Source organism: Oreochromis aureus, linkage group 14, assembly GCF_013358895.1.
Source record: "Oreochromis aureus strain Israel breed Guangdong linkage group 14, ZZ_aureus, whole genome shotgun sequence".
Taxonomy (NCBI): Eukaryota; Metazoa; Chordata; class Actinopteri; order Cichliformes; family Cichlidae; genus Oreochromis; species Oreochromis aureus.
The window spans coordinates 35,566,934-35,585,040 of NC_052955.1; the positions used below are offsets into that span (position 1 = coordinate 35,566,934).

Genomic DNA, 18,107 nt, shown 5'->3' on the forward strand with positions numbered 1-18,107 from the left:
TGTTATCCCAGCATTCACTGACCAGCTCCCAGACTTTTCAGAAAGGGGGAAAAGCATTATCTATGGACAAGTTTGAACTGTATAAATGTTCTGAATATTTTGCACACTTCATCAGTAAAGTCAGTACTTAGTTGTTCATGCTGAATTAATTTACCGTCAGACTAATTGAGTTTTGCTGTGCTGTGTTGTGATTGTAAAATCACAACACAGCACCTTTAGGAAAGGGTGTCGATTTTTGATGGTGAAAGACACACGCACGTTATAGGTCAGGGAACGCACACTTTTCACATGTACACAGACGCAGGGTGAGTTGACCTTTAAGGAATGTGGGAAGGGGAACGAATGAAGCCATGTACTGGAATGTCTTTGTCGTTTCCTCCCATCCAGGCTACGGTACATTCCAGTCCTCCCCAGTCATTACTAACCAGCACACAGCAGGCTGCATTAACCACACCACGTTTGTCTTTCTAGAAATCTGAGACCTGTGTCTTCCAGTGCTTACACTTTACCAAACGATACCTTATCCCATAAAGGGACTGCTTTAAAAAAAGCTAATTCCATTCAATCTGTAGACATCTATATTTAGATATTACGTATTAGCTTAGCACTTACAGTATGAACTGCTGAAATGTAAATGAAATGTCAAATCAAATCAAATCACTTTTATTGTCACATCACATGTGCAGGTACACTGGTACAGTACATGCGAGTGAAATTCTTGTGTGCGAGCTTCTCAAGCAACAATACAATAACGTAAAACAAGCAAAAATATAAGAATGGCTAAATCTGAAAGTAATAAATATATGTACAATATTAAAATGTGTTAGCCATATAGAGTCTATTTCAGAGTCTGGGCATATTTCTTTATACTGTGTCCGCTCGCCTACATGTAAAGCTATGGCTACTGCCAAAAACTGCGGTTCCTCTAATGGCCACTTGAGACAGGCTTCAAAAGTGAGGAATAGACTCCCATTTTAAATGCCGAACTTTACACCATTAAAGGCATGTTTACACCCTAATACAAAAAAGTTTTTGCTCTTTATAGATAGTTTTCCCCTTCCTTCCATTTGGAAACCGATAAGGCTTAAATGTAGGAGCACAGAAGCTTTGCTCGACATCTGTGTCTACTTGGCCTCCTCTCTGCTAATTAAAGGCACTGAACTGGACTTCTTTCTTGTTTGTTCTAGAGGATTATCCAACTAACATTATGGCCTGTTTTAAGGTACAGACGATTTCTGTTTCTGCTTCAGTTTTCGGTGATTGAAATTCTTCTTTCGTTTTTTAGCACTAATTTCTAACTAGGCTTGCTAGTAAGCTACAAAGATTCACAGGTTAACTTGGATAAATCGATTATGAAAAACAAGAGGAATTGTTAAATTATTCCGATACGAGATTTAAATTAGACAGCTTGCTGAAGGCTGATGGCAGCCATCTTATTTTTCCATTTGTATTACCTGCACCAAGTAGTGGTGAGTCTATAGGGGGGCATGGGGTGTACTAATATTAATATTTAATACTTAAGATGAATAAGATTTTTTTCTTTACGCAGTCCAGTAAAAATATACATGGGCCAGTAAAACTTAGAGCCACTGACCTGGAGCTGTTAGGCTGGACGCTGAATTATTATTAACATTAATTATTGACATTATTAACATCTACACCATTATAACTTCCGTTTTCTACAACAGGAAACGTTGCATCAAAGCACAGGCCAAATCTGAGAGAATGCTGATACACTTGCTTTCCTTCATTAAATCTGGTCCTTTAAAGGCTTTCAGGCACACTTAAACGCACAGACAAAAAAAAAAAACACATACACATGAACACATATACACGGACACACCAAATCGACCTCATCCAGGAGATATGATACTCTAAGAACTCTTTTTTGCCTCCTACTAATGTAAGAAAGCATTCCAAGAAGACAGAATATTTCATTTTATACCTTAGTTCAGATTGTATATATAACTCATTTTTTGACATTACTGTACTTTATTTTATTTGTATTTTAATTACTTTTGTTTTAAGGAAAATGTCTTTGAAGATTCTCAGTCATCCATTTTATCGTAGTCTAAGAAGCTTGGAAAGAAAAGCGTCTGGACTTCTTTGAGTTTCTTGAAGACGTGTCACCTCTCATCCAAGAAGCTTCTTCAGTTCTAAGAGCCCCAAGAGGCTCATGGCCCCCTATTGATCCTCTACCTAATCACATGAGCCAAGGTGTGAAAACGGGTGTGGGTCACAATCAGCCAAGATTTTGGGTGAACCCATTGTAAAACCTAGCCCCACCCTATCATGTGACTTACTGAGGTCAAATGGCCCAGGATGTGAGTGGGCGTTAAGGCGTCTGGGAAGGGATCTCAAAACTGGATTATAGATGGCAGACAGTTGGTGTCGTAAGCCAGGACAGCCTCTGTTCAAAGATGGTCGTTCACAGTGGACATAGATGGCTTATTTCACTCCTCTTTCAAACCATCTTTCGCCTCTGTCCAAAATGTGAACAGTGGCATCCTGGAAAGAGTGACCTTTGTCCTTTAGATGCAGATGGACAGTCGAGTCTTGTCCCATGGAGGTGGCTTTTCTATGTTGTGCCATGCGTTTATGAAGTGACTGTTTGGTCTCTCCAGTGTAGAGGTCTGAGCATTCCTCGCTGTGCTGTACAGCATACACTACGTTGTTAAGTTTGTGTAGGAGTTTTGTCTTTAGGATGAACCAGTTTTTGTCTGAGTGTGTGGTTGGGTCTGAAGTACACTGGGATGTCGTGCTTGGAGAAGACTCTCCCGAATTTTTCTGACAAACCGGCTACATAGGGGATGACAATGTTGTTGTGTTTGTCTTTCTGATCCTCCCAGTTGGTGTCTGATCTTCTTTTCTGTGCATCTTTGCTGACTTGATGAAAGCCCAATTAGGTATAACAACACGTTTTAAGAGCTTCCTTTACATGTGTGTGTTCTCTCTTTTTCCCTTCGGGCTAAGAGGGAACATTTTCTGCCCAGTGTTGTAGGGTCCTGATTACTCCAGGTTTGTGTTCCAGTGGTTGGTGGGAGTCAAAGAGGAGGTACTGGTCCGTGTGTGTGGGCTTCTGGTAAATTTCAATGTTGAGGTTTCCATTCTCTTCGATGCGCATGGCACAGTCCAGGAATGCCAAACTGTTATCCTTTGTGTCTTCCCTGGTGAACTTTATGTTTTTATCCACAGAGTTGATGTGAGCAGTGAAGGATTCTACTTCTTGGGTTTTGGTTTTGACCCAGGTGTCATCAACATATCTGTACCAGTGGTTAGGTACTGTCCCTTTAAAAGAGCCAAGAGCTTTTCTTTCCACTTCCTCCAGACGCTACGATATGACCCGATGTCATTATTGAGTTGGTTTTGTACCACCTGATAAAAACAAGTTCAATATTTGCCTTTGTTTTAGCCCTGCTGTGGGTCCTCACCCACCTTTAGTTGGAAATACCTGCCTGTGCTCACCAGCTTGTCAGTAACTTTGCTTTTGGACATGCAGCACAACGGGAGAACATTAAACATTAAACATTTGGCCTTCAAAGCAAAACAAGGTAAGAATTCTGTGCAGAGCTGAAGGGAACTGGGAGTCTGGTGAAAATTCTCTATAAGTCACTCTATATTCAATTTATTGTTAGCATATAAACATTGGATGTAGCAGCTTTCAAATGCATCATATGCAGTGAGGTTACTTGACTCACAACATCCTCTCTATAATTAATTAGGTGAGGGCTGACACTAAACCTTTTACACTCAATGTTGCACATTCCTACAATATTATAACTGTGCTGGTATTTACTGAAAATATCCAAAAATGCCCTTTGTATCACCAAAGAATGTTTTAGGGAAGACACTATGAATGTGAAATTGCTACTTAAAGCACCATGACTTCTTTAAAGAGGGTTCTTATTCACTCTAATTAACACTTAGCATCATGAGTCTTGTTCTGTAACACAGTACAGATGTCTCTAACGTGTCCAGAAATTACAGAGGCAGCCTGGTTTGACTTGCATAATTACCTCTGAGTAATGCATTTTATAATTCTGAGAGCGCTGCTCAGGGCCAAGCAAGATTTAAATGCATTTACTAACCACAGATCATTTGATTTATCACCACAGACAGCAGATTCTGAAGCAATTTACAGTTCTTAAATTATGTAAAAGTTTCTCAATGTCAACCCTGTGGGAGATGAACCCTATAACCTCAGCTGTGTCAGCACCTATGTCTACCCACTGAGCTGCATAAAACCTTTGGAATGAAAGATGAGTGGAAAAATCTGACTCCAGAGCTGGCCTCAGCCGTGGTCACAGTGTGTATGCAAACTGACCTTGCAGTTGTGGCAGTGGTTTTCTCCGTTCATCCCCGGAGAAAGGATGATTTCCCCTGTCGGGATTAGCTGGATCTTCAGTTCCATCATTTTCTTCTTTATTCCTTTAGCTTCTGTTAAAGTGATCCTGTTTTTTTCTGTGTTTCTTGTTCCTCCCCAAAGAATCGCAACTCCTAAGATTGAGCAGAAAGAGAATGTGCGTAGAAGATCATCCCAAGAGATTCCTTAAAGTTAAAATGCAGCTAAGAGAGATAGTAGGTTCATTTGAAACACATGCAAGATCACAAATCTTTCTCTGAAATGAAAAGAAACCACTTGCAGTATCTTTCAGTGGGAGCCCTTACCTGATGGAGAAATGTTATTTCATGACACGAGGATCAGTAGACATACAGTAGTGATAGTAGTTTAGTAGCATTGGCACAGAGATTTGAGGTTGGGGTGTTACCTGTTGCAGAGCGGAGAGTCACAGTGAGGGGAGCTTCCTCTCATGCAGCCAGAGGATGTTGCCTCTCTGGCTGGATTCACGGGAAGGATATAGTACGCAGCCTGACTCAAGATGGATGCCACTTACAGAGGATATGTGTCTTTTGTTTTACAAGTGTATGTGAGTATGTGTCTTTTGTTAGATAAAACAAGATATGTGCTCTCGTAGCGAGTGATAAACCAATTCGTATCTTCAATAAAATAAACTATGCATAAGTCTAGCTAATAAAAGTGTAGATCAGTGGTTTTTAACATTTTTTGCCTCAGTCAGAAATGCCCTATCTCTTGTTCTGAACATGCTATTTTAAGCAGATTTTACACGTTAGACTATTTAATGCCATTAATTTAGAAAGACAGAAATTGTTCTTTGTTTTTCCATTCAGGTCAAAGTTTCCACTTGTAGGATATTACTTGGAGTGACAGAATTCAGAGATGCTTCATCAAATTATCTACTTTTACTATGATTTATACACCACTTATTTTTAAACTATTTAATCATTATTTTTCACAATATATTTAGCTTGTCTTTTTCATTTCTTACCTTAAAGGAACTATATTTCACCTGCTTATTGTTTAGGCCTAATTTAGCTAGCTAGTTAACTATTTATTTAACATCATTATTAAATGATTTGAACGATTAAAACCTTTCACTTGTCTTTTCATTTTAGTTTAAAAAATGTTGCTCTTTCTACTATTTATCTTCTTTTACCATTTATTTGAACACTATTAGTAATTTACCTTTTACTTTTAGCTAGGATTTAACCTTTCTCTCTTTTAGCTACCTTTCTGTTACTGGTATTTAACCTTTTACCTTTTACAATGAGCTAACTTAGCTTAATTAGCTTAATTAGCTTTTGCTTGCCAACTAAATCATTGCTTTTAGCTAATATTTCACCAATCTAGCTAGCTAGGAGTAGGTTGTTGGTGACTTTAAGCTATTTTATACTTAGCTGGATATATTTATGCACTAAATATGGCCCAAAATTTAAATTATTCACTACTTCTGGCTTTTTTACTACTCATCAATAAGCCAGCGAGCTCTCTGTTTTTACCATCTAGCCAATACTTTATACTTAGTAAAGTGCTGCAACCTCAACATGTGCTTGTTTCTTAATTGACTAAAGTTAACATTATTTTTGCTATAATTCTTATTTTAAATGAACTACATTTTACCCCAAAATGGCTACCTATGGTTTTGGCTCCTGTTACATAACTAATCATTGCATGCACACACACATACACACATACTGGGTTGGTCTAAACATGGTTTCCTTCTAGAAACAGCATCCTGCTTCAGACATTTACAGCACCCACCCAGATGATTTAGTGTGTATGTATGTGTGAGAGAGATGCATTTTTGTTTGAGAGTGTGCATGACGGAGCCCACTTGTGCTTCCCTAAGGATATACAGTACATGCAAGTTGCACGCGTTTGCATCACTGGCTTTCTAAAAACAAATAAGGGACTTGTGCTGTCATAGTGGTGCGCTTCCTCAGAAGGAATGCTTCCAGGGGTAAAGGGGTAATGTGTGACACTGGAGTCAGACATTGGTGGGTGTGAGACAGAAACATAAACAGCTTCAGTCTGATAGATAAACATGCATCATTTGCATGATCTTCCTAAACTGTCTGATGACTCCAGACCCCTCACACCCTGTTGGTTCACTGTCATCACCACAGGTCACATCCAGTTATTTTGGGACATCATAATATGTGTGGTGAATGGCCAAGCCACAGAAAAGATAGCTTTACATAGAGGGGTATGTCTTGAGAGTATTTGGCTCTTATCTCTCTCAGTCCTGTGCTATAAAAGATTTTTTTGATACGTAATAAATGAGCAGTAGCATAAAAAAGGATACCTTTCAGCATGTGCGTCACACAGGATTTGTATGTCCTGTGTTTTGCAAAGGGGCATCGCACACTGGTGTTAAGAGAGGGGAAGTGACAGAGACACACATCCTTTGACCTCTGACCCTAGCTGGAGGCATTCCTGACAGCTTGGCATCAACAGGAAATCTGTAGCCTTGATACACACACACACACACACACACACACACACACACACACACACACACACACACACACACACACACACACACAAACATTCCTACACACAATCTTGGAGTTGAGACGTCTCTGCCCAGTTCTATTTTAAAATAAGAACACATAGTTTCAAAGTGATTGACTTCCAAGGAAAACACACAGTTAAAAAGGAAAATGAAATGGAAAAGACTGAGCACAGTGGCCACAAATGCAGATTATTTGTAGTAAAGTAAGAACTGTAAAATAATGCACTAATCCCCATCACTCCAACTGTAATTAGATCTTCACTGATGAGGACATGGCAGTTAAAAAACCTGTTACTGTAAGTCTAAGTCACAAAAGGGTTGTAATCATTTGTTTTCCTATTTTCCTGCATAAATTATCATATCCGTTTTCTCACTTTGGACACTACACTTCCTTGCTTTCCTTTCCATTGCCATGGAGAAGTGTCTCAGTGGTTACAGTAGGGTAAGGCAGATCCAAAGCCACTTTTTCCGTCTTACATTAATGATGTGTTATCTTTTTTATACATATGTGTGTAGTGTTTGTGTCACTGTGTGATTCCTTTGCTACAACAGTCTGAAGGTAAGTCATCATATGACAGAGGTGACTCCTCTCAAGGAGAATAATATTGGATTTTTCAGGCCAAGACTTCTGACTCAGCCCACCTACAGCTGTGATAAAACCAATAATCTGCATCCTTTTAATTTAGTGATAAGTTAAGTGGTGAGTTAAGTTCAAATGAATTTGATGAGTGGGATTAAGTTTGTGTTAGGCTATGCAAAATGTTTAATATTACTTTTTTACTGGCTTTTTTGTATTTTATAAAATTCATTCATTCATCATTAACATGAAAGCTTCAAAACTGTGTTAAAGCCTCTAAACTAAATATGTGATACACAAACTTTTGATACCATTAGCTACAAATAAGTTTATTAAAGGCAGCAAAGTTTTTAGTATTATGTATAAAGCAATAGCGAAACATAATGGCAGTGGCGGTCCTAGCCTGTTTGGCGCCCTGGGCGAACACTCCCTTTGGCGCCCCCCACCCACACACACACACACACACACACACATACACACATACACACACATATGAAGAGAGAGCGAGAGAGTATGCATGCAAACGGCTACTAAACAGACATCATAATTTGTCATACAATGAGAACAGGACAAATCAACAATTGACTCTGACTAATTAATATTATATTATTGTATATATTGTTTGGAGTTTAGTCTGTTACTGTTACTATTTTTACCATTTCTTCTTGGAGGAACATAACCCACATAATTTCCTTAGAGATTAAGAAAGTATTCTGATTCTTAATGTTTTAGGATACATGACCTGCCATTATCCAATGACACATCTGCTTACCTGTATATTTTGCTCATTTCTCCTTGTAGGAGCCATAATTAAATGTATTGAATTTTAATGATCACTGGGTTTTCATTTGTTTGGTTGCTATGGTGATGTGTAACGGGAGTCACGTGGGTGCTAGCAGTGACATTAAGAGGGCGTTGTCAGTCTGTCTTTCACTGGTTTGATTTTGACAGAGAGCAGGGCTGGGTAGCCGTAGTTTTTGTTGACCGCAGCCAACGAGTTTCCCCTTGTTGCATTAGAGCCTGTGATGTTTTAAGAGTTTGAATCGCGAGCCGATCACATTGCTCTGTAAACTTTTCAAGCACTTTAATAAACAAGCAAGCAATTCCACCTCTCGCATTATTGCATACAGTTGACAGCGCATCAGGCAAATAGGCAGGCTCAGTCCCCGGCCTCTAGCGACTGTGGAAGTCGCTACACTCCTCCTCTTCTTTTCTCTTTTTTTAAAACTTTAAAAACGGGTTGTGTGTGAGACTTTAAATCAACAAAACATAAAATATACATTTTAAATTGTTATTGATCCCTTTACCCCGAGTCCTAAGGTGTATATTTATTTTTTTACTCTTAAATATTTATTGTTCGTTTACTTGCACTGCAGTAACTGGAGCCTCGTCGTCTCGTCTCTCTATATACTGGACTGTATGTAGCGGAGATGACAATAAAGTTTACTTTGACTTCAGCAGCAAGCAGGCGCACCGAGGGCTCTCACGCTCACTTTTCGCGTATAGAATTTTGAAAAAACATCGGTGCAAATTATAAGTCTGTATCATAATGTCTGCTGTTTTCGTGTTTGTTGGTTTGTTTTTGTTTTGTTTTGTTTTGCGAGTTGGTTATTAGATGCTGCTCCAGCCAGCCAGAGAATCCCCCGCCGCCCCGCCCTCTCCTCCCTGTGCCGTAAGCAGCAGGCGCACCTCGCAAACGGAGGGCGCCCTTACTGCCAGCAAATGGGCGATAGAAACCCGATCGGTGCCTACGACATTCCCGATATGCGCTGGCTGATGTCGGGGCAGCATGAGTATGAGCATTTTTTTTTTTTTTTTTTTTTTTTTTTTTTTTTGCCGATACCCGTGATGCCGCCCCCCACCACGATGCCGCCCCGGGCAACCGCCCGTGTCGCCCGTATCTAAAACCGCTACTGCATAATGGATACAAATAGATAGCTAAAAGTATTAGCCTAATTAACATTCTACTATCTGTTAGCTAAAAGGAACTTTGTTACAATGTTTAGCTTTTTTTAAAGTAACAATTCAGAACCTGAAAAATGACATTTCAGTTTTGAGAAAGATGTATATCTGCTTTTATATGAAATAAATGTGTTTTGAAATAATTTATAGTGTTTTTAGTCAAGAATTGACTAAAAACAAGAATGCCTGCAAGTATCCTTGGATCCGAGGAGTATCCAAGAGTATCCTTGGGATCCTTGGGTAGCATTGACCATGTTTGTTGATGGTGGTGGTTATGATTTTTTTGTAGTTTGTAGTTTTCAAAAAATTCTAAATATAAAAATACCAAAGTCTTGCACATCTTTGATTCCACTGGCATGCCAGGTTGAATATAATTAATAATATTTATTGTTCAGGTTCCTTTGATGTTGTTCACATTCCCCTCTTTATGGCCCATAACCATGATATGTCTTCAACATGCTCAAACATCCCTCCCGCACCTTTTCGTGTGTTCTGTCTCTCAACTTACACCTTTTTATTGTCACTGGTTACATTTCTCATCATTGTTTGTCTTCATTTTCTTTTCATTAGCAGCTGCATCACATCTATTATACTTGTGATAAACAATTTTTTTTATATATAATGGGACTTTATATTGCTCTAGCCAACATGCATTTCCTGCATTCAGTCGTACTTGTGACACTGCAAGTCGTTGTGTACACATGTGTAAACGTACAGTATTACAGCTGCATGGATCAAGGGCATTTGGGCACTGCAGGCCAAGTCCTGTAACCAGATCCCACGCGGAGGCTCGGCCCAGACCAGATCAGGCCAGGGCTGAGTAAATCTCACAAGTGTTGTCTGAAAATAACCCTAGCTATTTATAACAGCTGTCTCTACAGTCGAACAGGAAGTTCATAATATTTCACTGACGTTTGTTCCCCAGGTCCCACTCTGCGAGCAGTAATCTTGCTCCGACAACAGAACGCTGGCAGTTTCCAGTTTCCACAGGAAGGCAGAGGAAGCTAGAGGACGCCGATTAGGCTGCAGATGTAGAAGACGGAGCCACTGACACGATGTCCAAAACACTCCCTCTGGAGAACAGTGTCTTCAAACATAATTACTGGAAAGTTAAACTATTGCCATTTTTTTTCCTTTATAGCACTTCCATCTGCTGTGTAAATCTGGAAATTATTTTAGCACAAGTGATGTATTATCAGATTAGCTGGAAGTTGCTGCCCTCTTGAGGTTTCATGTTTCAGCAGGCAGATCTCTAAAACACAGATAAAAAGGTGCTGTTGGAAGCTGACAGTCAAGGCTTCTATGACCAAGACCACACCCAGTGACTCGGATAAGAAAATTGAATAATGAAGGCTACATGCTACTTGTCTTTTATTAAATACTACCTTGTGGCAGTGGCTGGACATGTTGTTACTGTTAGCAGTTTCAACAATCTATTGTCTTAATTTATTGATTAATTTTATATGCTATAACTATATAGCCAGCACTATTATTTCAGTCATAATCAGTTACTTTTAACAAAAATATTTGCACCATTTACTTTTAGCAAAAAAGAAAGTGCGAACTGTTTTGCTAGTTTATTTTTCCACTTATGAATTAAATCAGATTCTTACTTTTTTTAAATAATCCATATAATCCATTTTATAATCCATAACTTACTTGTATCTAACCATTTTATACATTTGTTTTAACCTCTCTATTTTGAGTAATCATTTTACATTAGTTTTAGCTAACCAGTTATAATCGTAACCTGTATGTAACAAAAATTTCAGTGATTTATGCTTTAACCTAAAAGTTCTAAAAATATGTGTGTATTTGTACGTTTAGCTACTTCAGTCATTTTTTTCATTACACCTAACTAACAATTGAACAATATTAATTTCAGAAAATCATTTATAAATCAGTTTTATCTAGCAGTTTTTTTTATATGTTGCTAATTGTTCAGTTGTTTATCAGCCATTCTTAGCATGCAGCTAATCCTAGTTTTAACCAGATGCATCCTTTTTTAAAGTTCTTTTATCCACAACTTTTAGCTTTATAAGCGTTAGTTAGCATAGTTTTAGCTAGCCTTTTCAGTCATTTATACAATACAATACCCTTGGTTATCTCTCCTCTTTGGCTAATTTTAGCTCCCATGTCAACCATTTATGTATTAATCACTTCTAAAAATTAGCTGCCTTAATTTGTTTTCATGACCTCTCAACTCTTTATGTAGTTTGAGTTAGTATACACATTTTTGTATAATTTCAGTATAATTTAAAATGCCCCCGATTGATCACATTACCACAGTCACAAAAACGTCTTTTTTTAGATTGATGTGTGGAAAGCAGAGAGAGCTACAGACTGGCATGAAAATGATGACTCTGGGATTTATAGTGTTGCTGAAGACCTTAATGTCTGGCAGCCAGAGCACACTTTACTACAAAGGGCAAATTAAAAGCTGATAGGAGTCGAACCTGGGTCTGGAGTCCTCAGCCTCATTGATTGCCTTTTCAGCCTTTTCTGCAAATAAGCTGAACTGTGCACTGGCGAAAGGATAGTGTGATGATGAACTAAAACTATTTAAAACAGTTTACATTTTATAATGTAATGTATTTTTTTTTGGCAGGCATGGTGGCACTTTGGTTAGCTTTGCCACCTCGCAATAAGTTCCTGGCACTCTTGTTGTCTGGGGCCATTCTCTGCCTGTGGTTTACATTATTTTTAGGTTACTGGTGATTCTAAATTGGCCCTAGGGATGGATGTGAGAGGGTTTGGTTGTCTGTGTTAGATTTGTCATAGATTGCTACCTATCTGGGTAGCTGCTCCTCACCCTATGTCAGTTTGGGTGGGCTCCATCCCCTTCAACATAATCTGGGTAAGTAGTTCAGAAAGTAGACGTTTCCTTGACCATAGTGTTGTATAAATAGCTACTAAAACCAACCTTTTTTAAAATGCATATCCTGAAGCATAAACTAACAGCTGGGAATAAAACAGATTTAACCTCTGTAGCTAGATGTCACCATATCTGTGTGTCTATTTTTCATTCTGTGATTGATCCTCGGTGCTTCTGAAACACGTCATTTAGAAAGTGATTTGTGAGAATCTCTTGCGAGTGCCAGATTCAAACTGCAGAGGGCACTAGAGCAGCTGCTGCACTACCAGACTTGGTTCTTCAGTCAGCTCTCTCCTCAGGCGCATATGATGTATATCCCCGACGTTACACACAAAAATAGAAGGTTTTAGGTGATCTGACAAAACTAAGCTAGACTTTTCATTCTTGTGACAGTCGGTGTTACTGCTCCCTGCTTGTAAATCACTGTATTCACACCTTTTGTTTTTAGAAAAAGCAGACACAACAAATACAGGGTGGGCCATTTACAGTGGCTTGCAAAAGTATTCGGCCCCTTTGAACTTTCCCACATTTTGTCACATTACAGCCACAAACATGAATCAATTTTATTGGAATTCCACGTGAAAGACCAATACAAAGTGGTGTGCACGTGAGAAGTGGAACAAAAAACATACATGATTCCAAACATTTTTTACAAATAAATAACTGCAAAGTGGGGTGTGCGTAATTATTCAGCCCCCTTTGGTCTGAGTGCAGTCAGTTGCCCATAGACATTGCCTGATGAGTGCTAATGACTGAATAGAGTGCACCTGTGTGTAATCTAATGTCAGTACAAATACAGCTGCTCTGTGACGGCCTCAGAGGTTGTCTAAGAGAATATTGGGAGCAACAACACCATGAAGTCCAAAGAACACACCAGACAGGTCAGGGATAAAGTTATTGAGAAATTTAAAGCAGGCTTAGGCTACAAAAAGATTTCCCAAGCCTTAAACATCCCACGGAGCACTGTTCAAGCGATCATTCAGAAATGGAAGGAGTATGGCACAACTGTAAACCTACCGACAAGGCCGTCCACCTAAACTCACAGGCCGAACAAGGAGAGCGCTGATCAGAAATGCAGCCAAGAGGCCCATGGTGACTCTGGATGAGCTGCAGAGATCTACAGCTCAGGTGGGGGAATCTGTCCATAGGACAACTATTAGTCATGCACTGCACAAAGTTGGCCTTTATGGAAGAGTGGGAAGAAGAAAGCCATTGTTAACAGAAAACCATAAGAAGTCCCGTTTGCAGTTTGCCACAAGCCATGTGGGGAACACAGCAAACATGTGGAAGAAGGTGGTGGTCAGATGAGACCAAAATGGAACTTTTTGGCCAAAATGCAAAACGCTATGTGTGGCGGAAAACTAACACCGCACATCACTCTGAACACACCATCCCCACTGTCAAATATGGTGGTGGCAGCATCATGCTCTGGGGGTGCTTCTCTTCAGCAGGGACAGGGAAGCTGGTCAGAGTTGATGGGAAGATGGATGGAGCCAAATACAGGGCAATCTTGGAAGAAAACCTCTTGGAGTCTGCAAAAGACTTGAGACTGGGGCGGAGTTTCACCTTCCAGCAGGACAACGACCCTAAACATAAAGCCAGGGCAACAATGCAATGGTTAAAACAAAACATATCCATGTGTTAGAATGGCCCAGTCAAAATCCAGATCTAAATCCAATCGAGAATCTTTGGCAAGATCTGAAAACTGCTGTTCACAAACGCTGTCCATCTAATCTGACTGAGCTGGAGCTGTTTTGCAAAGAAGAATGGGCAAGGATTTCAGTCTGTAGATGTGCAAAGCTGGTAGAGACAGACCCTAAAAGACTGGCAGCTGTAATTGCAGCAAAAGGTGGTTCTACACAGTATTGACTCAGGGGGCTGAATAATTACGCACACCCCACTTTTCAGTTATTTATTTGTAAAAAATGTTTGGAATCTTGTATGATTTTCGTTCCACTTCTCACGTGCACACCACTTTGTATTGGTCTTTCACGTGGAATTAGAATAAAATTGATTCATGTTTGTGGCTGTAATGTGACAAAATGTGGGAAAGTTTTGCTTTTTGATACACCGTAATAAAATGGGAATGGTTGGTGATATTAAAGTCCTGTTTGTGGCACATTAGTATATGTGAGGGGGCAAACTCCTCAAGATGGGTGGTGACCATAGCAGCCATTTAGAAGTCGGCCATCTTGGATACAACTTTTGTTTTTTCAATAGGAAGAGGGCCATGTGACACATCAAACTTATTGGTAATGTCACAAGAAAAACAATGGTGTGCTTGGTTTCAACGTAACTTTATTCTTTCATGAGTTATTTACAAGTTTCTGACCACTTATAAAATGTGTTCAATATGCTGCCCATTGTGTTGGATTGTCAATGCAACCCTCTTCTCCTACTCTTCACACACTGATAGCAACACCGCAGGAGAAATGCCAGCACAGGCATCCAGTAGCTGTAGTTTCAGGTGCTGCACATCTCGTGTCTTCACACCATAGACAATTGCCTTCAGATGACCCGAAAGATAAAAGTCTAAGGGGTCAGATCGGGAGACCTTGGGGGCCATTCAACTGGCCCACGACGACCAATCCACTTTCCAGGAAACTGTTCATCTAGGAATGCTCGGACCTGGCACCCATAATGTGGTGGTGCACCATCTTGCTGGAAAAACTCAGGGAACGTGCCAGCTTCAGTGCATAAAGAGGGAAACACATCATCATGTAGCAATTTCAAATATCCAGTGGCCTTGAGGTTTCCATTGATGAAGAATGGACCCACTATCGTTGTACCCCATATACCACACCAAACCATCACTTTTGTTGTTCCAACAGTCTTGGAGGGATCCATCCAATGTGGGTTAGTGTCAGACCAATAGCGCTGGTTTTGTTTGTTAACTTCACCATTCACATAAAAGTTTGCCTCATCACTGAACAAAATCTTCTGGATGAACTGAGGGTCCTGTTCCAATTTTTGTTTTGCCCATTCTGCAAATTCTGTGCGCCGATCTGGGTCATCCTCGTTGAGATGCTGCAGTAGCTGGAGTTTGTAAGGGTGCCATTTGTGAGTAGCTAATATCCGCCGAAGGGATGTTCGACTAATGCCACTCTCCAGTGATATGCGACGAGTGCTACGCTGTGGGCTCTTGCTGAATGAAGCTAGGACAGCCACTGATGTTTCTTCATTAGTGACAGTTTTCTTGCGTCCACATTTTGGCAAATCCAACACTGAACCAGTTTCACGAAACTTAGCAAGCAGTTTGTTAACTGTAGCATGGGAGATGGGTGGTCTCGTAGGGTGTCTTGCATTGAAATCTGCTGCAATGACCCGGTTACTGCGTTCACCAGATATCAACACAATTTCGATCCGCTCCTCACATGTTAACCTCTTCGACATGTCAATGGCTGTGAACAAACAGAAACTTGTCAATAACTCATGAAAGAATAAAGAACGTTGAAACCAAGCACACCATTGTTTTTCTTGTGACATTACCAATAAGTTTGATGTGTCACATGGCCCTCTTCCTATTGAAAAAACAAAAGTTGTATCCAAGATGGCTGACTTCTAGATGGCCACCATGGTCACCACCCATCTTGAGGAGTTTGCCCCCTCACATATACTAATGTGCCACAAACAGGACTTTAATATCACCAACCATTCCCATTTTATTACGGTGTATCCATATAAATGGCCCACCTTGTACAATGACTGGGTTTCAAAGAAAGTCCGGTCTACAGCCACTTCAGTGCTGTATGGTTAAAAGTCAGGGGATGACTAATGGTGAGTGTCTGCACCAAATCTGATAGAAATTTCTTTCAAAATCACAAATCTCAAGGGATTGTCAGATTCATGAAGATCATTCTTGGAGACCTTGAATCTCAGCCATGTGGTGGTGCTAGATTATCACGATTTTCCATCTAGGAGAGATAGTTGATCTGCTTCAGTCTGGATCAAAGTGGTGGACCAACCTACAACCCTATGGTTCATCTCCTTGGATCCTATGTTTGAAAATATAAGCCAATCAGCCACAACAAGAGAACCGCAGTTGAAATGACACTAATTATCCTGTTATAATACAGCATCCTGGCATTCGTATAAATGTTACCAGCCACCTAAGCCTTATTGCACACGAAGCACGCCCCCATGACAACAGTATTCGCTGACAGCAGCAGCTGCTCTCAAACACAAAACAAAAACTGCTTAGGAATGGCAAAGACAAAGAGCCCAAACCACAGACCAGGCTACCAAACTCCCCAGATCCCATCCAACTGAACATCTGCGTGATCCATCGGATCTGCTGCCAGTGTCATGAAACAAGACACCACAGGGCGCCTCCAGAGGTCCCATGTCCAGGGCCCAATGGGTCAAAACTGTATTAGCAAAGTCTTTCAAGTATGCTTTCTTTTAATGTCACTAACACTGGGTTAAAGAGTTTGGCAATGGGTAGATCAAGGACAAATTGAGGACATCAGCATAAGTGGAAAAGTTCCATCTTCTGTGGGACACAAATGCAGTATGTACATTTCAGTGCAGTATGGCGCTGAGTTTAAATCATCCTTACTCATGGCTTAGACCTAACCCTAACCCTAAGTTTTGCCTTTTTACAGAATCTAAGGTTAGGTAGGGGAAAAATGATGATATCAGCTAGATGGATCCTGTTCAGGCATTTTATTCAGCTCCTTTCATCAGGAGGAAATGCAAAGAAGCACCAGGAAGCTGGAAGCCCATCATGCTAGAGAAAGGATGTCACGCTGCTGGCTGCTCTGGTCACTTTCTGTCTAACGGGCTTCTCCACTTTCACCTGAGACTCTAAATTTAGGCCCGGCATGGAGTTCAAGCTGTTACTATGGGTGATGTAACAGTAGAACAGGCTCCAACTGCTGCAGAGGTTACGAGCAAGCAAAATGAGGAAGGTGAAAGGTTAAGGCCTGAGGGCCCTCTCAGAATCACCATGTATAATGTAAATGTTAATAAAAGAAACAAGGTCGGGGTGGGGGGTACACACAGCTAGTACTTCGACACATTTAACTACATAATCTGTCATAAAATATGGTGGCGATGACTAAACATTTTTGTTTTCAGCCCCAAGAAACTAGCTGTTAGCTGTGTGCTACATGTCCCTATCAACTGTGTTAGCAGCAGTCACCCTGTCACTGCAGAAGCACGGGCATTAAGATTGCATTTGTCTCTCACACACTATAAATAGAACGTATAAATTTATGATCACGCTCACAGTTGCCAACTCAGATTCCAGTAGAAACATCTGCTCAGTGTGTGAGAGTGACGATGCAGCTCTTTGGGAGGGGGGGGGGGGTGTTGGAAAGTCAATATCCACTGTGCAATGTTCATTTGTGAGGGCAGGTGTGCCTAATGTAGCCAGCTGATTACAACAAGACTGGCCACATATCTGAAATGCCTGCATGTGATTAGTTACTAGGCAACAAAAAACTTAACAAATAACTGTTATATGTAGTATTTGGTGTTTACTTTATGATTGTTTAAGAAAAAAAACAAAAAAAACATAAGAACTGGGAAGTAGTAAAAATCATCAGTCACTTCCTGGTTAACCAAAGGTCAACACAAAGTAATATTCATGTCTACCTCCAACAGAGTGAAGTATTTAATATTTTGCTGAATGTTTTCATAGTTTTTACATTATTGTGTTTCCTTTTTTTGGTACATGTAACAGATTTATTGTTTATATTCAGTATGTATTGTGCAGGGTTTTTTCAGGGAATAATCATACTGATGATGCAGAAGTCTCATACCATCACAAAAACTGATGTGTTCAATATGATACACTTGGCGTTACAGGGTTAAT

General features: G+C 40.1%; 1 protein-coding gene across 1 annotated transcript in view; it reads right to left on the reverse strand.

Moving 5' to 3' along the window:
• LOC116323716 (unconventional myosin-Ic) overlaps positions 1-4,785 on the reverse strand; it is a 67,306-nt gene extending 62,521 nt beyond the window's left edge. The window contains exons 1-2 of the mRNA XM_031744126.2: positions 4,669-4,785; positions 4,325-4,497 (exon numbers count right to left, since the gene is read on the reverse strand). Of these exons, the coding sequence (XP_031599986.1) occupies positions 4,325-4,414 (90 nt within the window). The 5' untranslated portion in view covers positions 4,415-4,497; positions 4,669-4,785. The remainder of the gene's footprint in view (positions 1-4,324; positions 4,498-4,668) is intronic.
• Positions 4,786-18,107: the final 13,322 nt, after the last annotated feature.